This window comes from Phytophthora parasitica (genome assembly GCF_000247585.1).
Source record: "Phytophthora parasitica INRA-310 unplaced genomic scaffold supercont2.2, whole genome shotgun sequence".
Taxonomy (NCBI): domain Eukaryota; phylum Oomycota; class Peronosporomycetes; order Peronosporales; family Peronosporaceae; genus Phytophthora; species Phytophthora nicotianae.
This window is the reverse complement of record NW_008648988.1, coordinates 1,936,166-1,962,518: the sequence shown is the minus strand read 5'-3', so window position 1 is coordinate 1,962,518 and position 26,353 is coordinate 1,936,166. Positions and strand designations below refer to the sequence as shown.

The 26,353-nt window shown below is 51.5% G+C and overlaps 13 protein-coding genes across 37 annotated transcripts; 6 read left to right on the top strand and 7 right to left on the bottom strand.

The window, feature by feature from the left end:
* Window positions 1-35: 35 nt before the first annotated feature.
* On the top strand, window positions 36-5,239 carry PPTG_02665 (hypothetical protein). 3 transcript variants are annotated; one of them, XM_008893892.1, is made up of 7 exons: window positions 36-460; window positions 555-727; window positions 795-1,010; window positions 1,074-2,216; window positions 2,281-2,322; window positions 2,398-2,886; window positions 2,969-5,239. In XM_008893892.1, exons 1-7 carry the CDS (start codon window positions 133-135, stop codon window positions 2,972-2,974), a joined length of 2,397 nt encoding a protein of 798 aa, XP_008892140.1. In that variant the 5' UTR covers window positions 36-132; the 3' UTR covers window positions 2,975-5,239. The 3 variants fall into 3 exon arrangements, with proteins under 3 accessions (XP_008892140.1, XP_008892138.1, XP_008892139.1); XM_008893890.1 differs by having other exon boundaries at window positions 2,398-5,239; XM_008893891.1 differs by having other exon boundaries at window positions 36-727; window positions 2,398-5,239.
* Window positions 2,173-7,118, bottom strand: PPTG_02664 (hypothetical protein). Of its 5 annotated transcripts, none has more exons than XM_008893885.1 (8): window positions 6,366-7,102; window positions 6,215-6,292; window positions 6,013-6,152; window positions 5,696-5,942; window positions 5,566-5,617; window positions 5,040-5,509; window positions 4,886-4,975; window positions 2,173-4,813 (listed from the first exon to the last, which is right to left on the bottom strand). In XM_008893885.1, exons 1-8 carry the CDS (start codon window positions 7,059-7,061, stop codon window positions 3,665-3,667), a joined length of 2,922 nt encoding a protein of 973 aa, XP_008892133.1. In that variant the 5' UTR covers window positions 7,062-7,102; the 3' UTR covers window positions 2,173-3,664. The 5 variants fall into 5 exon arrangements, with proteins under 5 accessions (XP_008892133.1, XP_008892135.1, XP_008892136.1 ...); XM_008893887.1 differs by having other exon boundaries at window positions 5,040-5,497; XM_008893888.1 differs by having other exon boundaries at window positions 6,215-7,102.
* A 46-nt stretch (window positions 7,119-7,164) lies between these two features.
* PPTG_02663 (hypothetical protein) lies at window positions 7,165-9,704 on the top strand. 3 transcript variants are annotated; one of them, XM_008893882.1, is made up of 8 exons: window positions 7,165-7,954; window positions 8,020-8,204; window positions 8,282-8,437; window positions 8,507-8,890; window positions 8,983-9,062; window positions 9,127-9,189; window positions 9,250-9,367; window positions 9,431-9,704. In XM_008893882.1, exons 1-8 carry the CDS (start codon window positions 7,210-7,212, stop codon window positions 9,533-9,535), a joined length of 1,836 nt encoding a protein of 611 aa, XP_008892130.1. In that variant the 5' UTR covers window positions 7,165-7,209; the 3' UTR covers window positions 9,536-9,704. The 3 variants fall into 3 exon arrangements, with proteins under 3 accessions (XP_008892130.1, XP_008892131.1, XP_008892132.1); XM_008893883.1 differs by having other exon boundaries at window positions 9,127-9,367; XM_008893884.1 differs by having other exon boundaries at window positions 8,983-9,189.
* On the bottom strand, window positions 9,560-10,216 carry PPTG_02662 (hypothetical protein). Its single transcript, XM_008893881.1, has 2 exons — window positions 10,010-10,216; window positions 9,560-9,947 (listed from the first exon to the last, which is right to left on the bottom strand). The coding sequence occupies exons 1-2, from the start codon at window positions 10,170-10,172 to the stop codon at window positions 9,733-9,735; spliced, it is 378 nt and encodes a 125-aa protein (XP_008892129.1). The 5' UTR covers window positions 10,173-10,216; the 3' UTR covers window positions 9,560-9,732.
* A 23-nt stretch (window positions 10,217-10,239) lies between these two features.
* Window positions 10,240-13,282, bottom strand: PPTG_02661 (hypothetical protein). The gene is made up of 2 exons (XM_008893880.1): window positions 11,464-13,282; window positions 10,240-11,399 (listed from the first exon to the last, which is right to left on the bottom strand). Exons 1-2 carry the CDS (start codon window positions 13,045-13,047, stop codon window positions 10,377-10,379), a joined length of 2,607 nt encoding a protein of 868 aa, XP_008892128.1. The 5' UTR covers window positions 13,048-13,282; the 3' UTR covers window positions 10,240-10,376.
* Window positions 13,087-14,086, top strand: PPTG_02660. Of its 2 annotated transcripts, XM_008893878.1 has the most exons (5): window positions 13,087-13,301; window positions 13,367-13,455; window positions 13,514-13,592; window positions 13,676-13,729; window positions 13,803-14,086. In XM_008893878.1, the coding sequence occupies exons 1-5, from the start codon at window positions 13,173-13,175 to the stop codon at window positions 13,860-13,862; spliced, it is 411 nt and encodes a 136-aa protein (XP_008892126.1). In that variant the 5' UTR covers window positions 13,087-13,172; the 3' UTR covers window positions 13,863-14,086. The 2 variants fall into 2 exon arrangements, with proteins under 2 accessions (XP_008892126.1, XP_008892127.1); XM_008893879.1 differs by having other exon boundaries at window positions 13,367-13,592.
* PPTG_02659 (hypothetical protein) lies at window positions 14,069-16,796 on the top strand. Its single transcript, XM_008893877.1, has 2 exons — window positions 14,069-15,221; window positions 15,308-16,796. Exons 1-2 carry the CDS (start codon window positions 14,307-14,309, stop codon window positions 16,415-16,417), a joined length of 2,025 nt encoding a protein of 674 aa, XP_008892125.1. The 5' UTR covers window positions 14,069-14,306; the 3' UTR covers window positions 16,418-16,796.
* PPTG_02658 (hypothetical protein) lies at window positions 16,727-18,393 on the bottom strand. The gene has a single exon (XM_008893876.1). It carries the CDS (start codon window positions 18,148-18,150, stop codon window positions 16,987-16,989), a length of 1,164 nt encoding a protein of 387 aa, XP_008892124.1. The 5' UTR covers window positions 18,151-18,393; the 3' UTR covers window positions 16,727-16,986.
* Window positions 18,394-18,751: 358 nt separating this feature from the next.
* On the bottom strand, window positions 18,752-19,174 carry PPTG_20959 (hypothetical protein; the record flags this gene model as incomplete). The annotated part of the gene is made up of 2 exons (XM_008894386.1): window positions 18,752-18,864; window positions 19,105-19,174. The coding sequence occupies 2 exons, from the start codon at window positions 19,172-19,174 to the stop codon at window positions 18,752-18,754; spliced, it is 183 nt and encodes a 60-aa protein (XP_008892634.1).
* Window positions 19,175-19,243: 69 nt separating this feature from the next.
* Window positions 19,244-21,460, bottom strand: PPTG_02657 (hypothetical protein). 16 transcript variants are annotated; one of them, XM_008893861.1, is made up of 9 exons: window positions 21,290-21,460; window positions 21,092-21,204; window positions 20,916-21,000; window positions 20,712-20,836; window positions 20,517-20,643; window positions 20,400-20,447; window positions 20,012-20,318; window positions 19,786-19,893; window positions 19,244-19,692 (listed from the first exon to the last, which is right to left on the bottom strand). In XM_008893861.1, the coding sequence occupies exons 1-7, from the start codon at window positions 21,394-21,396 to the stop codon at window positions 20,015-20,017; spliced, it is 909 nt and encodes a 302-aa protein (XP_008892109.1). In that variant the 5' UTR covers window positions 21,397-21,460; the 3' UTR covers window positions 19,244-19,692; window positions 19,786-19,893; window positions 20,012-20,014. The 16 variants fall into 16 exon arrangements, with proteins under 16 accessions (XP_008892109.1, XP_008892112.1, XP_008892120.1 ...); XM_008893864.1 differs by having other exon boundaries at window positions 21,092-21,460; XM_008893872.1 differs by having other exon boundaries at window positions 20,916-21,204.
* Window positions 21,461-21,568: 108 nt separating this feature from the next.
* Window positions 21,569-23,407, top strand: PPTG_02656 (hypothetical protein; the record flags this gene model as incomplete). Its single annotated transcript, XM_008893859.1, has 1 exon — window positions 21,569-23,407. One exon carries the CDS (start codon window positions 21,569-21,571, stop codon window positions 23,405-23,407), a length of 1,839 nt encoding a protein of 612 aa, XP_008892107.1.
* Window positions 23,408-23,493: 86 nt separating this feature from the next.
* PPTG_02655 (hypothetical protein) lies at window positions 23,494-24,818 on the bottom strand. Its single transcript, XM_008893858.1, has 2 exons — window positions 24,658-24,818; window positions 23,494-24,535 (listed from the first exon to the last, which is right to left on the bottom strand). Exons 1-2 carry the CDS (start codon window positions 24,697-24,699, stop codon window positions 23,573-23,575), a joined length of 1,005 nt encoding a protein of 334 aa, XP_008892106.1. The 5' UTR covers window positions 24,700-24,818; the 3' UTR covers window positions 23,494-23,572.
* Window positions 24,819-24,988: 170 nt separating this feature from the next.
* On the top strand, window positions 24,989-26,222 carry PPTG_02654 (hypothetical protein; the record flags this gene model as incomplete). Its single annotated transcript, XM_008893857.1, has 3 exons — window positions 24,989-25,630; window positions 25,710-26,014; window positions 26,081-26,222. The coding sequence occupies 3 exons, from the start codon at window positions 24,989-24,991 to the stop codon at window positions 26,220-26,222; spliced, it is 1,089 nt and encodes a 362-aa protein (XP_008892105.1).
* Between the last annotated feature and the right edge of the window lie 131 nt (window positions 26,223-26,353).

Below are 26,353 nucleotides of genomic sequence, written 5' to 3'. Positions count from 1 at the left end.
ATTTTGTATGATACCAAATGCAAGTTGAAAAAACACGCGACAGGGCGAGACATTCACATCGTCAACGCGGACGTTCTATTCAAAAACTCAAACTCCACTCCGCGCGAAAGGCAGCAGACGTCGAAGGCGGCGATGGAGACGCGGCCGCGCTCGCAGATGGCGTCGTATCTAGAGCGTTGGGAGGACCAGAAGACACAGAGTCGTCTTCGGCGCCTGAAGGAGCAGCGACGCCGCAGCAGCGACGTGGGCGACGAGCTCAGCTTCATCTCGGCCATCGAGCGCGAGAACGCGCAGCAGGAACGCTATGACGCCCAGTCGGGCGATCAGAACCAACAGTATGAGCACCATGCCGACGACAGCTTTGGTCTTCCAGTCATGGACGCGTTTCCACCTTCAGAGTTCGCGCAACAGACACAAGAGCAGCAGAAAATACCCACGGACGATGAGTTCATGGACGCTGGTGGGTTGATGACTCTCTTAGGTGGTTTATTTGTAAAACTACAGTCTGACGTTATTTCTGCGTGTCTGATTGCTGATTTAAACGGCTGGAGTAGCCACGTTTCTAAAGAAAAACGAGTTGGGTGGGGATGACAGTTTTTCTGAAGATGTTGGGGCTCTGGCAGAGTCCCATTACTCCAGCGGCAGGCCCAGTGACTTCTTCGAGAGTAAGTCGCGCAATCTCGACCATGTGGAGCTTTCGTCGCCCAGGAACGTCGACGATCCTTTGGTATGACGATGTAGGGTGAACACAACAACGTGGTTCGCATTCTGACTATGTTGCTTTTTATTTGCAGTTTGAAGCTGATGACGCAGAAGCTGAAGAGTCTGGAATGCGCACTACGAAGCAGCAGCTATCGCCGACCGATCCGACACAGGGCGCAGCGCTTCACGATCGCTTTGGTCGCAACTCTGGTCTCTCAGGATCAGGCTCAGCTTTTTCGTCAGGTTATGACGTCCACTTTGACAGTGCGAAACTCATGTACACGCCCAACTCGTTAAAGTACCTACAGGTTGGTTAACGTTTTTCGTGTGACATCAACTTAATCACGCTGACTTATGGTACGTGCTTGTAGGAGAAAGATCGTTTAAGGAACACTGGAGAATGTCGCATCAACAATGAGTCCAACCATAGCTTCGCAGATTATGCTGGTGAGGCTGAAACACTGACGAGAAGGCTTCCATCGCTTCCCGATCAGGAAATTTCAGAGGATCCATCACCTGAGTATGTGGCAGCATTGCGAGCAGGGCCTAGCGTTATCAAAGAGTCGCTGCGTGAGATTGATGCGCTCATTGATAACTCGATCCGACTAGCGTCAGCACCTCCCATAAAGGACCCACTAGGCGTCGAGCTGCCCGATGATGTACGTGAGTTTGTTCGTGACTACGAGCGCCCGCTGGAATCGATGCTGCCACTTTCAAGAACTACGGATAGTTGGGGAGAAGATATCTCCGTTACGCAGCTTGACGATGATGCCAGTCGCCAAAGTCGAGATCCGGAACGGCTTTCAGGTGGTACCGAGCCCAGGACCAGTGTGAGAAGAAGTAGATCACAAGAGACGCCGGAATTGGACACTATTCGTGAAGTTCCATTGCCGTCCAATACTGATTCTGTGTCTCGAAGCCAGCAATCAGTCGACTCTCGCAAGCGATCTCCAACCCGGCCCAGCACGCAAACGCAACATCATCTCGAGTCTAAAAGTGATACTGTTCAAGAACGACGCGGGGACAATGCGCCAAATTTCTTTTCTGGGGCAAACCATTTGCCAAGTAAGCGGTTCAGCGGTGTGGATTCCAAAAGATCAGAAGGTTTAAAATCCAGGTCTACGTCCGCTACTCTTGATCAATCGCTGGCTAAGGTGGCTGCTACCCAGAACCCATTTCGCGATGAAATGTGCCGCTCGAAGGCCAGTAGTCTTGGAAGTGACGAAGAGCTAGAAGATGGCATCAATAACTCTTCTGTGGAAAACGATGACTACGAAAGACATCACTACAGCAGAATACCAGAAAGCGGTGCCACAGCACGAAACGAATTAGATTCGGAATCCGATATTGATCCGAATAGCGTACGCTTTCGTTACGGAGAAAGCCTCCAGTGTTCGCGAAATTTGTTACGGCAAAAACCTGTCCGTGGTCAGCGTCGTGCTATAACTGATTTCGAGTCGAGAACACCAGCCCTGCCGAAATATCCAGAAGCATCTGAGAGACCTATTGCTATGGTACGCCGTGCGATCTTCTCTTGTGCACTCACATCTTCTAACGTTTACGAATTGTGTTGTCTAGCTCGATCGAAACAAGCTTTATGTGACAATGGAGACAACTATGGTACGACTTTTCGACCACTCTAGCTATTTCGTATTGCACGGTAAAATGACTTTGGTGTAATGATCATGCTTATAGACTCCACGCCGGTGTCGAAGGTTTCTTTGCTCCGTTGGCGACATTATGACGGAGCAAATCGTTTTCACGAATGGAACCAACGCGGTTGGAAGGATTTGTGTCTCCCTTCTTCCACTTAGCACTGGGTGCCACCAGTTTAGCGTGTCTCCAGCGGTGCTGGAGATTGGGCCCAAGGCTTCGAGTGCGTTCCATGTAACCTTCAACGCACGCTACGCTGGAGCAGTAGCCGGGATCTTCCAGTTTAGAGGAGTCGGTATTGATTCATTGTTCCACCCATTCGAAGTTGTCATTGAAGCAAGCGTGAAGCGGCATTTGGAGTTGAAGGTTCATGGAAATACACAGCAGCGCGACGGATTTGATACTCCTATCAAACGTGTCGACGAGCTTCAAGCTAGCAGATCTGTTGACCAAGTGGAAGTTAGCCCCACGTTTATCCATTTCGACCGTGTCCGCAGTAAAAGTGCTGAAAAGATGGTCACGAAGGCCAAGGTGCGTTTGTCAAACAACACAGTTCAGTCATTGCCATTCAAAGTTCGTGCCCCTGAGAATCTACGGGTGCGCCCAGCTACAGGGATGATTCAGCCAGCATCTGAAGTCGTTGTATCAGTGGTACCGATATCTCAACCCTTTGTTCAGGCTGAAGATCTTCAGCAACGTGGGGGTCGTACAAGCAGCTTGAATCCGTCTCCTAGAGCTGAAAACTGGTTCGGGTCGCTGGCAATTCGAGTCGGCAAGTCTTATTTGCGAGAAGTGAGTATTGTGGTGGATCGAAGAGTGATCCAGATATTGCCACCGTTTGATGAAATCGCACGATCTCGGCATCAACTTTCTTCACAGACAGATTCATTTTACTACACCAAGCGCGGGAAGCGGAGAGGGCTGTACTTCCACGCCAGGGCTGTTGAATTTGGAAGCTGCCGTGTCGGCAAGTCGCACGAAGCACCTGTGTATGTATGCAATGGCTCGAACGAACCAATGACAGTCTTCTTGCAAGATCTGCAGGAACCCTACTCGTGTGCCTACTCCACGACTACCATAGAGCCTCGGAAGTTTATTCCTGTAACAGTGACGTTCACCCCTAAGGTGGTAGGCAAAGTTGCTACGTCGCTCTTCGCCTACTCCGTTACGGACAAGGCAGTTGTTACGCTCGTCGCTCGAGGAACTCAATGAACAGCAATTTTCAGCGTCTCCTTCAGTCTATTGTATTCAATTGGCTTCATGCATGAGAGCGGCTTTGATTAGCCCCTACGGACGTGTCATCGTCGTCTTACATTTTTCCGTGCTCAGCCAGGAATCCCTCAACATCGGTGAGTACTTCATCGTATACCGCAACATCTGCAGGGTACACGCGAATCCAACCAGCTCCAGAGTCCTGGGACATTTTCTCGACACGATTCCAATGGAGATGGTGCTGTAGGTTGATCGAGAGCTCTTGAGCTCCTGCAGCTACCTGCCACGACGAGAAGCCCGCACGCTGAATGCACGATGCAAAGTGCTGTGTCAGCACCCCCTCCGTGTCTCGACTTGAAGGCACTTCAACCACCAAATGCATGAAGAAATACCAGCTGCCTCGAATTGCATGTCGGATGTCCAGCTTAATGCACTCCATTTGGAGCATTAGAATGAGTCTTTCGTAGCGTGGGTCTTCTTGGTCTCGCTCTTGAACAGGCCAACGAACTTGCACTTCTAACGTCGCACCCTTCCCCATTCGTGATGCCAGTACTTTCGTTCGCTGGTGTGATGATGGGTAAAAGGCTTCGGTTCCAACCTCCATCGCCGCGGCAGCTTTCAATGACACGGGGAAGAATGCATCACTCCGCTTTGTACCTAGCGAGATAAGTTGTTCAAGGGAAGCCACGGTGGGGTTTAAGACTGGCGGGGCTGACAATAAATCATCCTCATTCTTAGCCAAAGTTGGTGTAATTCCAATCTCAAACGGGTCAATCCTCGAGAGAACCAAGCGACGAAGGTTTGACGTGATGATTTCGAGTACAGCAACGCATAGTCCATCTGGTGAAAACTTCGAGTGATCCAAGTGTCCCCCGTTCGCTAGTTCCAGCGATGAATTAACACTGCAGTGGCCCTTTTGCAGTTCAGCATCGGCACGAAAATGCACAAATGACGAAGCTAAGGCATCGTACACGTCATGATTACCGTGTTTCCCGTTCAATGCAGCATCGCTGCCTTTTCCTTCGCTCTTAACCTGCTCCTGGACACCAGGCAGCCATCGCGACAGTATGCTAACAAGCAGTCGGTGCGAAATAGAAAAAAAATCGGGACAGATCTCCATCGAGAAAGGTTCTTCCAACTGCATGAGCTCGAGCTCCTTTTTACCGGTCAATTCTTCAGCTTTCTGCATTCGTTTCATTTGCCACGCCGACAACTCGCTTAACATGTGCAATATAACCAGCCCCAACTACAGATACCGAGATATTATTCGTTAGGACGTGCTGCTACTAACAAGTTGCTGTTTGGATACACCACGCACCTGTGATCTGCGCTTCACAGAGCTCAAAAAATTTTGTCGACCGACGAGAAGCGTCACCAGAGAAGCTGATGAGCTACCACTGATAGTGTCCTGTATAACAAAGTATCTTAGCATGTTGGTATCTGGACAGTCTCGAAAGTTATACTTCCCCCACCTTTTCTGACGTCACATCCTCTTCTTCTTGCATCACAAACACTTGCTCTATAATACGCTGATCTAGAACACGACCATATGCGCGGTCTCCAATCATAACACGCTGAATCGCCGTTGCCAATTCTTTCATAAATACTTGCGCGGATTGTTTCTCGCCTTCGGAAAGCAGATCCAAGCGATCCCAATCCTGCTTATCGAAGTCAGCAGTAGTAGGTGCAGCTGTAACGTGTGTATTGAGTACGAGGCAAGTTGCCAGCTGCAAAAACCCACAAAGAGAGCCTGATGCAAGCAGCAACTTCTGCAGAGCTTGAAACGCGAGATCTCGGACTTCAGGCAACGAAGATACAGCAGCATCAAAGAGCCATTGCTGAATTTTTCGTAGTATCACGTCAGTTGAGGTGTGCACAGAGCTAAAGGCCGCTTCTTTGCATATAAGTGACTCGAGGCCAAATGTTTCACCTACACCACGACCTGTACGTCATAAAACTACACCATTTAAACAAGAATGGCAAGAGCTCGAAACTTACCAACCCGGCCGGAAGAAAATATCGTAATTCTAATGGAGGTCACTTGGGTTCCCTGTCGAGTTCACAATGAGTAACATACAATAAATGAGAATCGCACCATCAAGCAACAATGATATTTCCTCCAACAAACCTTCGGTATAAGTATCCGGCTGTCAGTGATACGCTTCGTCACAATTGCCACAGTTTCGTACGACATGCCGTCTCTCGAAATACATAGCGAAAAGCTTTCCGGGACAAAGCCAGTTTTCCACTTTAGCTCAATGGACGAAAGCGTGACCGCAGAGCTGAATTGACACACAATCCATTCGTTTGACAGTGGAGACTGTTGATCCGTCTTGCTGGCTGATCTCCAAAAGCTTGAATCACTCTCGAAAATTCTGTGAACATTACCACAAACATTGAACTTGTCAGTCTAGCTAACTCCATAATATTTAGCAGGGGTCATACTTTGAGGCGGAATGCTGCTCGTCAAAAACTGAGCTTGCAGTCACTTCCTTTGGGAGCATCTTCTCCTGCGAAAGTTGACGAGGCGGCGACCACTCAGAAAATAAAGCGAGTGGCTCCATCCTCCCAAGCACAGCCACAATCTAGCGACAATAATTTACCCGTCAAACAACCATTCTCAAGTGCTGTCATCTCTCCAACAAACCTGTCGAAGTGGTTGAGCGGAAGCAGGTGAATCCGCAACAAAAGCTCCAATTACAGATGACAGGAGTCGAATTGCAACCTACAGCAACAACAACAACGGCTTTTCTCAGCCTAATCTAATCTATTCTTTTAATCCAATTCACTGTCCTCACCTGATGCAAATGATTCTGCTGCGTGACCACCTCCACCTTTCTGGGTCGATACTGTGGCCTGCCTGTCAACATCGGCGCCAATGGACACCTGGGGATCCTCTCCACCACAAACTTCAGCTCGCTCTTTGGCAATTGCACAGCAACTGCCTGTAGCGGCATTCCTTTTCTCAGACAACCGTCCACATGTGGCATGCTAAGCTGAAAATTAGCCACTTTCAGCGGCTTGCCGCTAGCCGCTGCCAACGGCTCCAGTATTGAGCGTGTAGTCAACACCTCTCTAGCCCTTGGGAAAATGGCACTGAGGCAGCGCTCGCAGTTAATCACCGTGTGCTCGATCTCCTCCGTCGCAATGGGGAAGGCCTCGATGGCTTGCTGGATCTCCTGCAATGAACAGGCCCACATGGATACGGTAGTAGACGCCTTGCAACGACGGCAGCCGTCGCGGAACGGTCGTGCGTTGTTGGTGGCTGCAGTGCAGCTTGGACACTTGGCGTGTAACTTTCCGTCCGCGTCCGTCAACCGCTCCGTGTATAGAGCACCATGAACGTCGCATCCCGGGAATTCTAGGTACTGACATTCGCTACACAAGATCACGGCAAATGTTCGCAGCATGGACGCGTCCAAACTCGCGTCTGCGGGCGCTGTGGCCGTCGGCACGGTGCTGTTCGTCGCCTCGCTGCTGGTGGAAACCGTCATCTTCGACTGAAGAAAAGATTCTAATAGAATCAGATGAACTGTGATAAAGTATAATCCGGTATAATGGGATATGAAAGCAAAATATGTCCTTACATAGGTGGTCGGGGTTGGCTGCCCGCATTTCTAAAGCTTTCGCGCTCATCAGACGATGGTGGACGCAGGGAGCAGCAAGCGCAAACGCGATGAGAGCCACGAGCGCAAGCTGCCGCTCAATAAGGAGCGTCGCACCAAAGTGCGACAGGAGCACATGGAGGAGGAGTTTGCTGAGACGTACCACGGACTTACCGCTCTGTATAAGGTGCTTGAGGTCAAGCACCTGCAAAGCCCGTTGTTCTTGCCACGGACGCTAAGCTACCGCTTGGACCCGGCCTGGCAGCAAAAGGAGGTCAAAGAAAAGAAGGGCCAGAAGCAGGTCAAGAACGCGAAGGCTGGTGCCACCATGAAGGATTTCAAGATCGGGATGACATCCGACACCATGGAGGCCTTTAAGAGCCAAAAACAGCGCCCAGGAGTGCTGATCTCGCTCTACAGGGCCAACGGCAAGAAGTTCAATGACAACCAGTTTACGCTGCTTGCCACGTGCTTGATCCCCGTGCCGTGTTCCAAAGATCTAACGCTTCCGAAGGAGTTTGTGGATCTTAACGCCGATATCTGCGTCGGAGTCTTCCAGGTGGTGGAGATTAGTGACGTCGGTGAGACGATTGCTGCTCAGTCAGCATTTAAGTTTGCAGCGCCGTCGGTGGCGTCTATTGTAAGCGGTAAGGACTTATTGTCGACGTGTGCCAACGGCCGCAAGCCTCTGTTTGGCAACCTTTTGCGTCTCAACGTGTCGCGTCGTCGTGTGGGATATGTTACTGTTGAACTGCCGGCAATTGCGTCGTCGGTGAGCGGAGGTGAGTACATAACCAAACTTTTGCTGATAACTTTAAGTTTTTACTGATAGAATGTATCCATGTAGGTGTCAAGTGTGAGTTCCGTATCTCGTGGGATCCGCTGCCCAAGACGAAAAAGATGCAGCGCCTTGCGAGCATCTGCGATACGAAGTTGAAATCTGAAGACGAGAGCAAGCAAAGTGACGAGAACTTCGCGTTAGCAGTCCCGAAGCGGGATGTCACCTCGGCCGAACGCAAACCGTGTTCAGGGGTAATCTGTGCTTTTCTACGAAAGCCAAGGAGCTTAGGATACTAACTTTCTCCGTGTATTTGATTTTTTTTTTGCAGGTGTGGTTCCATTTCCTGTATCATTCGATGCTGCGCAGGATGAGCGAGAAGCGCATGGAGTACTCGTGCGCGTGGTGCAATATGTTTGCTGGCTCATTACGTGGCCTCGTGGCCCACTTGGTTTCTTCCCACGATCGCTTCCGCTTCCAAGCTACGGTGAGTTCGCGAATTACATTCTATTGGATTCTCGATGATACAAATGCTCAATTTTGCTGCTATGTGCAGGTTGGGCACGATAATATCCCACACATTTATGTGATGGTAATGCAAGAGCCACAGAAAGGCAACAACGGGCGCCGCTCAGTGTTGTCTGAGCTTGAGATGTTCCCGAATGAGGAGCCAAGTCGCTTCGAACACCACTTCACTCACATGTCCGGGAAGAAATACGGCCCGCATGGTTCTCAAGCAGTGGAGGCAGTTGAAGGCTTGATGCAGGAGTTTGATGAGATGGATGAGCTTTCACAAGAACAGCCCCAAGAGTTTTATGCGCCCCTCCTCCAGCGCCAATACTTCCACTCGCGAACTGGTGCTGTGGTATTGGACCACGAAAAGAACTATGACAGCGATGACGATGTTGATGAGACCTGGATCACGAAGCAGAGCGAGCGGGTACGTGTCCAGATTGGATGATTGATTGACCGTTGTGTCTTCGACAAGGCTTTGACCTGACATTTGTTGTGCTCCATTTTTGAATGATGCAGTTATTGGACGAATTTGAGGATGTTTCGCTGGAAGAGAAGGAATTTATGAAGAAGTGGAACCGCCACGTGAAGGAGTTCAAGTACGTGCAGTTTGTGACCGTGTTGATCAAGTTTGGTCTCTGACTACTGATGGTGTGGAAACAGGATCCTGGCTGATTTCATGGTAGCGTCTTCGTGCCGCATGTTCGCCCGGAACCACGGAAAATGGTGCGTTAGCGCTGTATATTTCACACGGTAGCAACTTATGAACACTGCTTTTTTTTACAGGCTCTTGGATCACGGATTGCGCCACAACTTCTTGCTCCATTTGCTTAATTTATGGGACAACTCGTTGTTGAACTCACGTGCAATCATCGACTGCATGCTGATTGTCGACCAAAACAAGGTAAGGATTGGCTCTATGTTAGCAGCTAACTAGTGCTAAGAGAACTAATTGGGTTTGACGCAGAATCCTGAGGCGACATCTGAAAACGGAGTGAAAGCAGACACGCAAGCGAAAGGGGAGTCGCTGCAGGCGAAAGTGGAGGAAACACCAGCGACTGCCGCCCAGTAATTCAATACTGTGCAGTAGCAGAAGTAGTACTAGAGTCGTACAAACGGCCCTTATTATTAATACTTCTAACTCTCCGGATAGCGTGGAGGTGCTTCCCGACGGTAATGCGGTTGGCAAGTTAACTACATGTATCGCCCACGCTCGAATACAAAAGTGCCTTTATCGTCTTAATTGTATAACTAACTTCCTGCTCTTTTCTACTGAAGCGGCGCAGGCATCTTCTCCTCATCAGAAGAAGATGGCGATGGCACTCGCTTCTTCGGCCTCGTCCGACGGCGACGCGCTTTATACTTGCAATCATGTGAACGGTTGTGGTGGTGGTGCTCGTCACTGCTATCCGAATCGTCAGAGTCCTCGCCACTCTCACTGGAGCTCTCTCCAAAGTCCCTCTTCTTGTGGAAAATGCAGCACTCTGCAGCACAGTCAAGTCTGGTCAGTCAAGGAAAGCTTTTTTATATTCCAGGATCCACGTACTGTTGGAACGTTTGCGTCCAAGGTGCTCGTTGTCCACGACGCTCTCATCGAAGGTCACGTGTGGACGCGGTTGCAGTTCCATACGATAGACTGGGGCTGTGCCAGCGGACGGAGGTGTCGTCACCACCTCCGTCGTCACTTCCTCGCGGGCTGCGCTGCTCATTCTTCTTGATTAAGTTGCGTTTTGGCTGGCTGACTCAACGAGTGTCACATTGCTCTTAAACGCGACATTCGATTTAAGAGCGCTTACAAAGCAATATTATTTAGAACGTTTTTGCAATAATTACAAAAAGCTAGTGTATTTATTGACAGTGTAGCCATCTTTCAAGTTGAAGTGGTTGAAGTGGAAGCAGATCGGAGATCCACTTCAGTTGCTGTGGAAGTACTCTTGGCACTGCGCCGCCTTTGACCAGTCGCGCTTGCGTTTATCACCGCACGCAGCATAGAGTTCGCACATGTGCGTCACGGTACTGTGACAGGCGAGCGGGTTGTCGCGCCTACACTCGATCTCCTGGACCATGCCACCCAGCTCGTCCACTTGCGGAACGATATCGCGTCGAGGCTTTACAGTCATCACGTAGTCACGAATGGACTCATCGTCCACATCGAAGCGTCCACGAGAATAAAGCAGTCCAGGTCCTGAGAACGATACGGCGGGGGTGTGCGTCCTGGCACCAACCATGGCTGCCATTGCACCTCCCAGACTGTGGCCAGTTAGCACAAGACGATCCCCACCAACACGTTTGCGAACTGCAATCACGTGGTCTAGCAGCTCTGAGTACACTGGAGGTGGCATGATAGCTCGGAGGAAGTTCATAGAAAGCATCTCCACGACGAATTCACTGGGAAGCTGCTTCAAGAAAGGGATGAAGGTATTCGCAGCCTGCATGACGCTCACCCCGAACCAATAGTGGAGATCTTCGAGTGCGTCTGTGGCTGTAGCGGTTCCTCTTACCGCAATAACAGTCATGTTGATGGACGGGAAGTAGAGCTCAGTCCACACTTGATGGCCCGCATCTTCATTGTTACGCGATACGAACTCCCAGTCACCGAGCTCCGTGCCGTTGAAACGTTGAGTAAATGACTTGACTTGAACAGCGGTGTTCCAACCGTAGACAGCATCAGCGATGAGTGCAAAATCCACGATATCGAGAGAATTTAAGTCTAGAGCACACACTGGATATTCGGCCACCTTTGTCCACTGCACGGGCGACTTTGTTGTCTTCGACGCGAATGGAGTAGCTGGAGCTGCGAGAGACTCCGCCGTTGGTGGATACACAAAGAAATCATCACCTTGAACAAAAGTTCCAATTGCCCATGTAGACGAGAAGAAAACGAATGATAAAATGACAAAGAAGGTGATAAAGGACTTGAATGTCAGGCCGAAAATCTGCGCACAAGGCCAGGAACACGTATTAGCAATTGACAAAAGCCAAGGATGTAAGCAATAGTACCTGAGGGTATTTGGCCTGGATCGTATCGCCAAGTAGAATGAGGCAAATGCCCATGATGCCCCATCCGGCGTAAAATGCGTAGAACGAGATAATTGCACTCAGAATGACGATCGGCCACAAAATCCGAAGCCGACGGTCGTATGAAAACTTTGACCACAGGTTCAATTCGCGAATATGCTCGCCAATCCTGTGCATACGCTGCTTCCCTTCCAACGCCTCCTGAGTCTCATTGGCGTCCGTGACAGGATCGCATGTTCCTTCTGTGATTTCTTCCGACGTTTCTTGTGTTGGCGTGTAGTGAGCTTCGTCACCATATTGCAGTGATTGCCTCTCTTCACCCGTCGCTGAACTATCATTTCCAGATCTCGATCCCCAAGGGCAGCATTTCTCTCGGATACTGCACCCAAACTCGAAAATGGCCTCCACAAACGTAAAGAAGCTGGTCTGGAATTGCTCCACAGCACGAAAACCAATACTCACCAGCCAAAGATGTTCAGCGCGCTTCTCATTTTCCATCTCAAGTAACTCACGCTGCATGTCACGGTATCGCCTTCGGTAGTTACTCACGAACTCTCTCATCTTGCGATTTCGAGCACTGCAAAAGTGGCAGATCATCCAGACGCCCAGGTAGATCGCTTGCATATAGAAGCCACACTGAATGTAATCGAGAAAAGCTGCCAGCGGAGATAAATTTGCTAGCAGAGAGACCATGAAGGTCCACATCGTGATCAGCTCGAACACAAATGGACATAACACATCTGTGATGACGAGCGTGGAGAAATCCAGCGGTGGTCCGTCGAAATGCGTAGTGTTGAACTTGACTGTCGTGCTTGCAGCTTGAAACGCTCGTTTCCACCGAGACGACGGCGAGTTCTCTTCACTACTGCTACTGCTGCTGCTGTTGCTTCTGTGACGAAGGAAGCGGCTGCTATGCTTCTGGCCAGATTCCTCACTCTGTTGTCTCTGGAATAGCAATTCCAGTTCATATCTTTTCTCGTCTTCAGACTCCTTGTTATTGTCGTCAAAAGGGTCGTTTGTGTAGATGGTGCTAAGCAAATATCTCGGTCCAGCAGTGATCCAGCTAACTAATCGCGCCCATGCTTCTTGATCCTCGTCATCACCTCGAAAGGCGTCAAACTGTTCTCTCTCCATTCTGTCATCGGGCATCTCGCGCCAGTGACGCAAGTAGTGGACGCAGACACACAACGAGAGACGAAAATTGGCGAGACTACCCTCTCTCGTGTCAATGGCGTCCAGGAACAGCCGACTGGATTCTTCAAAGCAGTAGGATAGGAATATAAGCGCGAACGGCAGGAAGGCCAGTAGCACAATGGCTCGCACGGTGAAGTACGGATCCATGCGTGCACTAGGCAAGAAGATGGCGAAGAAGATCTCCATGAGGAACGTGACACTGAACATGAGGATGCACATGAGTACCAAGAACGAGAAATAGCCCAGCCGGAACTGACACAGCGTGCGATACAATGTCCATTCGCCCTCCTCATTCGACAGCTTCTGCAGCTCCGCGCGTCGTCCAGCCTGCGTGGCCATGCGGTCGTCGCGACTCGCCTCGGGGCTCTCCATCTTGAGACGAGAACTGATTCAAGGATACTTTGCGTGCGGCGGTGATGACGTTGGCAAACCGGTATCGGCGGTATCGAACATAGTAAAACCAAGTGAATCGCAACCGCACTTTTGTTTTAGGCAAGATGATGTGGAAGGTGTTCTCGTCCCGGGAGAGTATTCGCGTGCTGCGTGGCAGTCGCGCCTTGTCCTCAAGCGCGCGGAGCCGAGTGAAGATCATCGGCTCGGACGAGGCGTACACGCAGATCGTCACGGTGCGTGCGATTGCGTGCTGTTTGATGGTTTCGAGTCGATGCTTACAAAGAGATCTCGTCTGTAGGAGGGAACGGGTCGCAAGGCGATCGTGTACTTCACGGCCAAGTGGTGCCCACCGTGCAAGATGGTCGGCCCCATTTACGACGAACTGAGGTGGGTGCTTCATTGTATGGGGTGGATTAAGCATCTGGTTGACGTGGTGGCGATGCAGCGCCAAGTACGAGGACATCGATTTTGCCAAGCTGGATGTCGATGAGTTGAACGACACCACCTCCAAGGCTGGCGTGCGCGTGAGTATCAGCGCTTTTTTCTCTACGAGATGAGGTCAGTGTTTTCGCTAACATGACCGTGTCCTGTTCCGTTGCTGCTGTAGTCGATGCCCACGTTCTTCTATTTCAAGGACGGCAAGTTCCAGCAGTCGCTTTCGGTACGAATATGTTACGTTGAAGTTGCTCTGAATTGCAGCTGACTTTGAACTGCGTTTTCAATGATTTCCACAGTTTTCCGGTGCCGACGAGGAACTTCTACGCAACAACGTCAAGCAGTTGAGCGACCTGTAAGTACAGCCCAACTGAAGCGAGCGAGAAATATATGCGCCCTGCAGGTGCAGACGTTGACTGCGACTGGATAACATCAATGAGTATATGTACTGCCGCTGCTGTCCTGCACCGTCACCATTTAGATCTCCGCGTTTCCCAGCACTTTTAAAACTGAGTATACTGTCGTTAATGGCGACAATACCGTAGCTCACCTGCACTGCAGTTGAAACGTTACGAGGCCTTCCAAGATTCACTTGGTTAGAACGGATCTCGTTAATCGCGACAGCCTCACGATTCCTGTGACAATTCGCTACCGATTTAGTACCGGTAATTGATTGGTTGCCAAAAGATTTTTTTTTGGAGAGCAAGCGTTGCACTTCTTGGTCACAAGCAAACTTGCCAAACGCCACTAGCATCGTAGCCTGAGTTTCGTGTCATCCTGTGCTTCCAATCCAACTCAGATCAATGGCTGACAACGAGAAGCACCCCTCTGGGTACGGGGCCATCCCGAGCCACGTGCGACAAGGAACCGGAGCTAGCCCACCGCCGCTGAGTCCGCTGATGCTTCACGTGAACAAACACACCAACGCGCTTAAGGGCTGGGAGTTCCCCGGCTGGGGGGACAACTCTTCGACGGTGGCGAGTGACAGCGAGCTAAATGAGATCCAAGCGCACCTGTCTACGGACCACACCAAGCTGTCAGAGTGGCTAGCCACTGCTATCTGCGGGAACGATATCTTATCCAGCTGTCTGTACGTGTCGGGACTCGTGGCGTCCAAGGCGGGAAAGCTGGCACCGGTGGCGCTTGCCATCGTGGCTGGTATCTTATACCTATACCGTTTCATCTACGGAGAAGTATTGAACGCTGTCCCTCTCAACGGAGGCTCGTACAACGTCCTGCTTAACACCACGTCCAAGCGCGTGGCTGCCATGGCTGCATCGCTCGCGATCTTGTCGTACATTGCCACGGGTGTGGTCTCTGGAACGTCAGCCTGCAACTACTTGGCTTCGCACGTGCCTTCGCTGGAGATCGTGCCGGCTACGGTCGGTTTGCTGTTTATTTTTGCCGTCCTGAGTCTAATTGGCATCACGGAAAGTGCTATCGTGGCACTTGTGATCTTTATTGCGCACGCTACGACACTGGTAGTGCTCTGCGTTTTGTCTGCGATCTATGTCGTGAAGGATGACTTCCAGACGCTGTGGGCGAACTTCGATACGGACTTCCCGGACATCAACCTCGCAGGTGACATCATGTCAGGCAACTTCTTGACAGCCATCTTCTTTGGCACGTCGACTGCTATGCTTGGTATCTCCGGCTTCGAGACGTCTTCACAGTTTGTAGAGGAACAGGCCGATGGCGTCTTCCCTAAGACTCTGCGGGTACGTTCTTCTGCGCTATCCTTCAGTTCAATGATTAGTATCTTGTGACTAACTTGCTTGTATTGTCTGCTTTGGTCACCAATTAGAACATGTGGTGGGGCGTGGCTATCTTCAACCCGATGATCGCTCTGCTCTCGCTCGGTGTGCTGCCGCTGAACGGCCCTGGCGGTATTGTGGACAAGAGGAACACTGTTTTGGCTGAAATGGGACTGAAGGTTGCGGGCGAGAAGATGCAGCTTATTGTGGCTCTGGACGCGTTCATCGTACTTTCCGGTGCTGTGTTGACTGCATATGTCGGTGTTGTTGGTCTTGTCCGTCGACTTGCCAGCGACCGTGTGGTTCCAGAGTTCCTGCTTCATGTGAACAAGGCACGTGGCACGAACCACTTTATCATCATCGGATACTTTATGGTGGCTACGAGCTTGGTGTTGATCTTGCATGGTGACACGGAGACGCTGTCGGGTGTATACACCTACGCCTTCCTGGGCCTCATGACGCTGTTCGGCACTGGTTGCATGCTACTCAAGTTCAAGCGTGCTGAGATTCCTCGGACGGTGATCGCACCCTGGTGGAGCTGCATCCTGGGTGTGTCGATGGTGGTGACCACGTTCATGGGCAATTTACTGGGCGACCCGACGATCCTGACGTACTTCTCGCTCTACTTCATCGCGGTGCTGTCGCTGGTGTATATCATGTTCGAGCGCACCTTCCTGTTGCGGATGTGTCTGTACTGCATGCGGCAGTTATGTCCGTCTCAACGCAGCAACGATGAGGACGAGACCCACTCGCTCCGTACGGGTGCGCGTGGCGGCCAGACAATTGCGCGATTCATCCGTGAGATCAACGAGCCGGCCGTGTTTTTCTTCTGCAAGACTCCGAACCTGAACATCATCAACAAGGCCATTTTGTACGTGCGTACCAACGAACAGACACACACGTTGTTCATCGTGCATTGCCACCCACGCGGTACTGCCGTTCCGGAGGGCTTCAAGGAGACGGTATCCATGTTCGACCATGTTTACCTCAAGATTAAGCTTAATTTCTTGAGCGTTGAGGGCCCGTTCGGCCCTGCCATGGTCGAGTGGGTTTCGCGCAAGTACAGCCAGCCCAAGAACCTCATGTTCATTAAGCAGCCCAACCACAACTTCGCGCACACCATCGCGTCACTCGGCGGCGTGCGGGTGATCACCGGATAAAATGCGTGGCCCGTGGATAGGCGGTGTCAGAAATTACCCCCCACTTCAACTTTGATTGCTGACCTACAAAACACACGTTTTATAGATGAGAGTTCCTAGAGCCTGCCACAGTAACTGTATCCGTCAACCGAATTCGTGCTGTGCTGCCAGCGTTTGGCCTAAACTGTTTGGTGCCAGCGGTGAAACGTGTATGCTGAGCCCAGCACAAGTTGTACGATTGCACAGTACCGCCGAACTGCAATTTCTGCTGCATCCATTTGTATTTCCTTCCATTTCTTCTCTTGGCGCGAATAGCGAAAGTGTTCTGTTCGGAGATGCGTTTCGCTAATACTAGTAATGTTCAACGCTGCGTCGAAAAGGCACTGCTGGCTTCATGAATCCACTGGATTAAAATTGCATAGGGAACGGAAACATGGTTCACAGCAAGCTCTGGAAGTGTACATGCTCATGATGTTCTCTTGTTTGTAAGTTATGTTTCGATAGATAAAAACTGTACACGGCAAGCGCCGCCTTCGATGCCGGCGGTTTGGTTGGGTGAAGATCTAACGGAGAGCAACTAGCTTGACACTCTACTCGTGGATCGTGGCAAGACGTGGGAGACACTTGGGCTTCCGGGTCTGCGACTGTACCGAGAAACGCGCTTCCGCTTCCTCTAGCTTCTTTACGCGCTTAGCGGCCGACGACAAGTGCACTTTGCGAGAGCGCGGTCGGCCCTCAGCACGGTGGGGACGACCACCTCCCGAAAAGCTGCCACGTGTGAAGTTCAGTAGCTCGTTCCGAGCAAGTCCAGGGTCCGAATGACGGGACGTGGACGTGCTAGGCGGCTGCTTGTAGGCTGAGCGTTCCCACTCGGAGTTTAAACTCTGCCGAGCCGCAGGCAATGAAGTGTTGTCGTTCCACGAATGCGTGCGGGAGCGACGGTCGTTCGTGTAAGACAGCAAATTAGGCATCGTAGTGCGCTTCACGGCCAGTCCACTATCGTCTTCCTGAAGCTGATTATCCTTCTGTGTAGTGCTGTTTATCGTAGACGCCTCCTCCTGCTGCTGATCTGCCTTCGAATCAGTCGACGGTTTAATGAGCTCATCGCTGTCAGTGTGTGTCCACTCCTCGGTGCAGCTCCGCACAGCTTCCTCGCGGTAGTCCGAGTAGCCGCTGAGTCGGTCAGTGCGATTCACCATTGAAATGGAACGGTGCGAGAGACCGCTCATCGATACCTGCTTCTCGCCCGCTGACGCTTTGCTGCTTCGGTCGGCGCCGCTGGCCTCGCTCATGTCAACGTTCAAATACGTGTAGCGCATGTCGTTGACCATGAGGAATTTATCCATAAGCAGCCGCGTCTGGCACGTCATGCTCTCTCGACATGTGCGTGCGTGCTTGGCGACTGCGTCGAGAAATGCATTGAGTCCGATTCGGCGAGCCTCCAGCGTCTTCTCGCGCAGGTTGCCAAAGAGTCGGCGATGCGGGAAGAGCACGAAGCAGGTACGCTTGGACATGATAGAGCAGTGTGCGCACATGTCGCCGCGCTTGACAGCCTCCTCAAGCGCGAGCTTAAAGTTGCGGAACTCGGAGTAGCGTCGATAGACCGTCCAATTGAGGCCAGGCGAGCGCTCATCGGACACCCGCACGAGATACTGCGTGTATGTGTGCGCGCCCGACGCTGAGGGCTTGGAGACGTGGGCAATAGTAGTGTGCAGCACTCGCTGTGGCGTGGTTAGGACGCTCTGCATGACCATGGTCGTCTGCTGTTTACCTGCTCCGTCTTCGAGCGAGGAAAACGGGGAGTGAAGGAAGGCAGAGACGCAGATGACGAGCGGGCACAGCCGCTGGTGGACAACTTGAACTTAGAGATGTGGTGGCGCCGAGTCGACTTCACCTTCACCTGGAGCCGTTCCACTCAAGACGCCGATCCGATAATGAGCGGCCCGGCAGCTTCCCCCATCGCGGACATCTGCTGACTTCCGTAAATAAAGACGGACCGAAGAGCAATTTCTTTAGAAATTCCACCAAATTTATTTACCTGTCATTCTCGCTGTAGCAGATTTGGGAGTTTTGATCAGATATTTGATTGGTTAGTTGTGATATCTGATTTCTTTTCTCCGGGCATGCGCATGCAGTAAGGAAGGTGCAAAATTCTCTGCGTGTCCATCTCTCCTAGGTTCAATCTATAAAGTTGAAAGTGATGGACTTTAGGTTTCTTGTGGTACACCAGTATCCCGGTGTTTGTCTTGCCCAGATCTCGCAGCTCCCTGCAGCATTGCCAATGCTGCAGTGGCATCAAGCACCGCTCCTTCGCGGCCGCTACAGGCTGTTGCCTACAGCTCATGTTTTGCGCAGTCACGGCTCGGTGAAGCTTGAATAGCGGCTGCGCTCTGACGACGCGTTATCTGCGAAGATGCCTCTGGCCCACACGTCTGCTGCAAAGCACCGGGGCACAGGCACGATCAAGTCTGCAGATTTGTGTGAGTGCAGTTTACGCTGACGAAGACACAACTCGTGGTAGGCCCAAACTGTATGCAAAGTTGCAAAACAAAAATCGCTTTCGCGATAGCCGCCACCTTCCGCGAGGCATGTAGCGGCTAAATTAGCTCAAGTGTTGAGCAGGGCGGACCTCGTATTTGTAAAATACGTCTTCCAGTGGTGTCCGGGATAGTCGTGCTGAGAAGGCTCTCTCTGCCTGCTGTCCCGACGGTCATCCGATGGCGGCACCACGCGGTGATATTGCTGGGTTTGCATGCGGACGTGGCAGATGAGCTTCATGTTCAAGCGATGTAATATCGCTGTTATGAACACAGTTCTCACCATCGTACTGGAAACCAGTTCAAGTTCAACTGGATTCAGCAATAGCATTGCCGTTGTTGCCATGTCGGCAGCGCTGTTGCCACGGGATCTCTTCATTCCAGCGAGAATGCGTTGGCTTCACAAAGCTAACTTAGGCAGAGAACCGACGCCGTTGTCCGGTCTCACGGAGCTTGCCATTCATCTGAACTGCTAAAACTGGGCAGCACGATGAACTAGCTGTTTCACACACTATTCTTGCTTCACTCCGGTTCATTTTACAGTCGTTACCGCACTGCGTCTACCTCCGCCAGCGTCTACATCTACTTCGGCCGACGTTGTCAGCATAGGTGATTAATTAATCTCCTCCCACCGAAGCCCCTGTCATGCTCCCGAAAGCGGTCAGAGCGCATGGATTACCAAAAGGCGAGCCGGCATTGCCAACCTATCTAAGTTGGCTGCCTCAAATTCGTCCGGAAACCTACAGTTGAGAGATAATGCTTGGCAGAAAAGTAAATCAGCAATAAGTGACAGATTAGCAATATAGAGACTAGTGTCGGAGTAATAAGCTACGCGAATACATTCAGCCTTACCCAAGGACATGTAGACGGAAAGCTACAGTAGATGAATTTCCAATAGGCTCGGTGCGTTCATGTATCAGTGTAAATTTGTACCTCTCCGTCCACAAGAACCCAGTGCTCCTGTAGGATTATCAGTCAGAGCAACGGCTACCGGTATGCTGACAGGGAACTGAAGCAATTTACCATCACCAAATCATGGCACTGAAATGGTCACGGTTCACATTTGCTATCAACTTACAGCTCACTTCTCCGCTGGCGCACTGGGAGCAGCCTCCGCCTCAGCAGCAGATGCATCGGGGATAATCTCCTCCAACTTTTCCAAAGCCGTCGCCTGTACTGCGTACAGCCTCTTTTCATCCTCTACAGCCTCCTGAAACTCGCCAACTATCTTCAGTAGCAAGTCCTTCTTTATGTTCACGGAGGCAAACACCTGCGCGGCATCATAGCCCGCATCCCGGCACGAGATGTACGCCGCCGCATACGCCACCATGAACGGTGGGTACAAGAGGATGATGTCCGTGCGATAAGAATATTGAACGAGTTGCCTGTCAAACGACCATAATCACGATCGTTGTGGCATATTAAGTTAGGGACATTTCTTCTTGAGAACAGAAGAAAAGGCCTACCAAGCGAGCTGAAGACACTCCTCATGAATTTCAAACTCGTCCAGAAACCTACAGTCAAGTGACAAATTATTAGTACGAAGTAGACGGGAAATACAATACAAGTTGATGTAGCCGTACTGGAGGAGTGACGGGAACGGGTGGTGCAAGATCAAGTCGAACTGCAGCGCCTCGATCACGTAAAACTCGCATTCGAGGATATCCTTATCCTGGAAGGTGTACATTGACTCGTCCTCATCGACGCCAGCTACATCGTAAACAGAAACAGAGTGTTAGCTTTAATGTTTGGCATCGGAACTGGTTGTTTTCGCATACTCGTGGTATAATGATGAAGAACAGAAGCGACCGTTGTCAACGATAGCTGACTCTCCTCCACCTTGGAGGCCAGGAAGAACACCGTTCCGACGACCAAATGGGGGTCAAAGTTCACGAAACTCTGCCTGAGAAGTAGCAGTTGTAGACAATACCACTCGTTAAGGCACCTCAGCTCTGCTCCTTCAAAAATTGCAGTAGGCTTACGTCTGGTAAAAGCGACGGTAGAAGATGATGGCCGTATAAATAATGATCTGGCGAACTCGCAAGCGGGGCCCAATCTCCTCGAGTACTTCCGCAAACACCAGAAACCACCAAATCATCAGCATCGTCTTCCACCCTTTTAGAAACCCAAGCAAAAAGTCAAGTTGTGTACTACTCACGCGAAATGTTGGCGAGGTGGATGCTGTCGATTTCGTCGTCCGCCAGGTGCCTGCGGTCCTGCGGGTTCCTCTTGCGCAGGTCGGCCTTGGTCACGTCCTTCATCCAGTACAAACTGCATCGCCATAGGCAGAACACATTGACATATTTCAGCGCTTCGACTAGTCAGTGTCGTGCATGTATACATGAGTTCTACGCACTAGTGCGTCGAGTGCCAGAAGTTCATGCCCATGGTGCCCAAGTGCGTCGTCGTCGCCGGTCTGCAGTAGCGAAATGCAATCTGCACACTAACTGGTCGAAAAATCATGAATTTTAACGAATCAGCCTCTCTGACAGAATCAGATTATCTAGATCTTCCAGTTTTGTCAATGAGAAAAACGGACAAAGTTGAACTGAGTTCATCGAACTTCATGCCATAAGCGGATCGGCGTTGTCAAAGGTAAGCGACTGGGGAGAAGAAACGCGCAATTACGCAGACAATGATAGTGCCTCTTCATTCGTTACTGCTGCTCCCCGCTCTCCTGGCTGCGTTCGTGCTCGCGGAGAAGCCTCCGTTGAGCTACAGATACGCAGACACTCTACGCGACGCGCTGAGCAGAGATCCACGCCCCATTGTCCACCACGAAGACAATGTATGGGATGTCAACCGTGACGATGAAACAGGGTTTTTGCTAGGTATGGGCAATGAAAATGTAGCCAAGGATCTGGGCAGTGTCACGCTGACTGCGACACCGCCGCTACTGAGGGACGGAGAGGATCTGGTTATCTCTTGGAACGGAGTGAAGCGTCCGCATCAGACGGACTTTGTGGGTCTCAGCTGTGGCCCCAAGGCCCACGACAAGGACTTCCTGGTCAAAATTGGCATCACGGAGGCCAATGGACCAGGAGCCGATGGCCCCGAGCTGCCCAACTCTATCCGCTTTTCGTCGCTGTACATGATGCGCTGCAACTACACTGTCGAGTATTTCAACTTCCAGCCTAAAGGCAACGTCTTCACACCCCTTGCCAAGCTGGAGGTGGGTATGGTTGAAGCTTTCACTGCTCCAAAGCATGGACATATTGCCTTGACTGAGAACGTCGATGAGATGTCAGTGATGTTCAACTCGGCCTCCCGCGAGACGCCAGTGGTCAAGTATGGCCTCGATCCTGCGGCTTTGAACAAACGTGCTGAGGGTAAGTCCAAGACGTACACAGCTGCGCACTTGTGCAATCGTCCAGCGAACCTCTCTAGCCAGCAATGGTTCCGTGATCCGGGTAACATGCACACAGTCATCTTGAAAGGCATGAAATTGGGAACGCGATACTTTTACAAGTTTGGTAGTGACAAGGACGGCTGGAGTTCAGTCTATTCGTTTGTGAGCCGCCCGGATGAGTCTGTCAAGAGCGCAAAGTTCATTGCATACGCTGATATGGGCGTCGATCCTGCACCTGCTGCGACGTCTACTGCTGTGCGTTCATATCAAGACGTGATGGATGGCTACGACAGCTTCCTTTTGCACTTTGGAGACATCAGCTACGCCCGAGGCCACGCACACATGTGGGACGAGTTCTTTCACGTGATTGAGCCCTACGCTACCAGAGTTCCATACATGGTTAGCATAGGCAACCACGAGTATGACTACGTGACTGGTGGTGCTAATGATCCTAGCGGAGCTGTAGGCGAGGATGGCAGAATGGACTTCCATCCGGACTGGGCCAACTATGGAGAAGACTCGTCAGGTGAATGCTCGGTGCCGATGTTCTACCGCTGGGATGCTCCTGCTAACGGCAACGATATCTACTGGTACTCGTTCGACTACGGTGGCATCCACGTCATCCAGATTTCATCAGAGCATGATTGGCGTCGTGGATCGAAGCAGTACAAGTGGTTGGAAAACGACTTGAAGAATGTGGATCGGAAGAAGACACCGTGGGTCGTTCTAACGTCGCACCGGATGATGTATACAACACAGCTTGGCGAGGAAGCCGACTACAGAGTGGCTCAGCACTTTCGCGACGAAGTGGAGGACTTACTTTGGACGCATAAAGTGAACTTGATGCTTGTGGGTCACCAGCACTCGTACGAGCGCAGCTGTGCTGTGCGTAATGGGAAGTGCACTGAAGACGGTAAGGGACTCGTCCACATTGTGATTGGATCTGCAGGCGCTGGTTTGGAAAAGCAAGGCTTCTCTAACAAACTCGGCGAGTGGAGTGTGAGCCACCTGAACGACTGGGGTTACTTGCGCATTGACTCGACCGAAGAATCCATGAGCGTGCAGTTCATCCTGAACCGCAACGGCATAGTGTACGATGAAGTCACTTTGACTCCGTGGAACTAGCGTGGCGAAACTGCGTGTATTCATATGCGAACACTCTTTACATGTCTTCACATGAGAATGAATTTGCAATGCGGTGCGGCATCAGAAGAAACAACGATCAACTAAGTTGGAATTACGGTCTTGCGTCCGTCATTCAATTAGTCTGCCTACTACCGTTAGGTGCATCTACAAATCCCGGTCTACAACTTCGTCGTCGTCCTCAGTAGCCTTCGAGAATTTCGAGTTGTCTTCCTCGTCCTCGTCTAAGATCTTGTCAAACTTAGCATCCTGGTCGTCGTCGTCTTCATCATCATCCTTGAGAAGATCCTCGAGGTCCGGTACCTTGACACCATCAATGTTGTCCTGGTCCTTCTGTGACATATCGCTTAGAAGCTTGCCGCTGTAAATATCGTCCGTGAACTGCTTAGTCAGCTCCATGTACTCGTCAAAGTCCGTAGGCTGGTTCTTGACCCACACGCAGAAGCAAGCGAAGGCAATAAGACCAACAACGCGGTAGATACGCTCCGACGGGTCCGTAGATCGCAGCGAGTAGAGCGGCACGAACGAGTCAGCCACGGACAAGTTGTCGTCGAAGATGTTGGGTAGCAGCCAGTACTCGTAGCCGATCATCCAGAGAATGAAGAAGATGAAGAGACGCACCACCACGAAGATAGCAATGAAGATAAGGAAGGTCACAGACATGTACCACAGCGCCACCTTGGCCCACTGCGGCCAGATGGGGAAGCAGGTAATGATCAGGAAGCCAATGATTAGCAGCGCCGTCATAATGTTGCGGAGCGTCTTGGACCCTTCGTACATCCACGTGTAGTATCCCTCAGGCGAAAAGTCCTGCTTGGGCGTGGGCTTAAGAATCTTCTTGTTCTTGGCGTCGCGCTCCGAGCGGTGGATGTAGCTGTTCTGCACGAGCGCGTGGCCCACCGAGTTGACGTCCTCCTTGGTCTTTAAGTCCGGGAAGTACTTCTTGGCCATTGGGCTGGCCAGCAAGAAGGTGGCCAAACGGTCGCCGCGGAAGTACTCCACGCGCTTGCCAAGCTCCACAGCGTGGCGCGAGGGCATGCCCTTGCGTCCGCGAAGCAGGTCAGCCATCTTGCGGATACCCTTTTCCGTCTCCCAGGACTTGTCCGCCGTCTGTGCAAACAGAGAGGAAATGCATTAGTCTCGTCGTCTTGAGAACACATTTCTCGCCTCCCACAACAGCGTTGAGCGCGCAGAAGGTCGGAAAACTACGGACAGAGATAGAGAGTGCATACCGTGGACACGGCGTCCGTCTTTGAGGTGTCGTCAGCGCTCATAACTCCAGGCAAAAGCTGCTTGTGATAGCTCGATCCTACGCGTGGCTTGATTGATAGTGAGGCAAGACAAGACCAGCCCGTCAACTTCTCGATGCCCTAAAACAACAACCGTGTGGTCGTTTCCCGTCACAACCCCTCAATCTGCAACGAGTGACGTGTCGTGTCATATGGTGTGTCAACATAACGACGTGCTCAAACTTTTTATAGCCGATAAAACGTTTTATTAATTGTTTTATCGCATGTTTCGCCACTTGTCGCCAAAACCAGCTTCGACTCGAGCCCCGCCCAGATGAGCGTCTCTGGCATCGTGCGCCCGCGCTTCGTGTACGCCGGGGCGGGCTCCACACTGCAGTTCCCACTGGGCCAGTCGCCCTTGCATACGTCCGATCCGTCGACTGACTCGTCAGCGCTTGAGGGGCGTCTCCAGGATGCGTATTTCGTGGCCCCAGCCTCGCACATCGGCCGTGTCGTCACGGGTGTCGTGTTCGTCGCCGAACAGAGTCGCGTGAGCCGCGCATTCGCTTCAGGCACCAGCGCCACTGACCGCTTTGGCCTCACTGCCATTTCGTTCGCTGACAAGCTGGCGGAGCAGGGCTACAAGGTGCTGGTGCTGGATCTGTTCCAGGAGGGAAAGGCGGACACCAACACGCAGGAGCATGCGGCGATCGTGCAGCAGGCAGCGCTTTATCTCAAGCACAAGCATGACATTCAGCGCGTAGGTCTCTGCGGCGAGGGAGCAGGCGCCGATCTGGCGATCAAAGTGGCTATGGAGAAGTCTGCTACCATTGACTGCGTCGTCGCCATGTGTCCCAAGGGTGCAGTGTCCTGGAAACCCATAGGAGAATCGGACGGTGCAGATACAACAGAGCCGCCTATTATCCCTCTATTGCTACAGCTCGGCGAGAAATCTTCCTACGCTGCATCTGACGCAGTACGGTTTGTACAGGTTATTGCGATCCTTGAGCAGCACTGTTGGTGGCTAACGGTGTGTCTACTTGTGATTGCTACAGTACCAGACGTTGTTGTGCTCGTGTGCAGCGAACCCACAGGCTGCCACGGCCCTCAAGGCGTCGCTATTCGTGAACCAGCAAAGCGGCTTCGCGTTCTCCAACATCACGGATGAAGACGCGGCGACGCAAGCAATCGCAGAGATTCTAGACTGGCTTGTGCAGCACCTGCATCGCTTCCAGATGGCTGCGGCTACCAGCGATACCGACCCGTGGTGGCCTCAAGGCCGCAACGGACCTTTCTTCAACGTGGGGCTACGCACATGGCAGGAATCGCGTGCGACCTGGCTAATGGCCACACAAACGCGGTGCGTAGTTATGGCTGGAACTGAACTTGACATACTACTTGAACTGATTGATTAAACTTGTTACAGTCCGCCACGTCCGCCTCCGGTACCTGCTCACTTGCTGTTCGACGGACTATCGTCGGTGCGTCGGACTTTCGATCTACCGCAGCGGATGCGCCTTGGTGATGTCATTGAACTGTTCGCCGAGATCTGGGAAGTGCAGCAATAGCCTCTGTGAGTTCTCAGTGAATCTACGAAGGCGAGGGCTTGTTAATCCTCACGTATCAGTAGTTTTCATTTCGTCTTGGTCCGCTTGCTCACGTGTTTCTATCGTTGTGCATCTTGAGTCAACGAATTCAG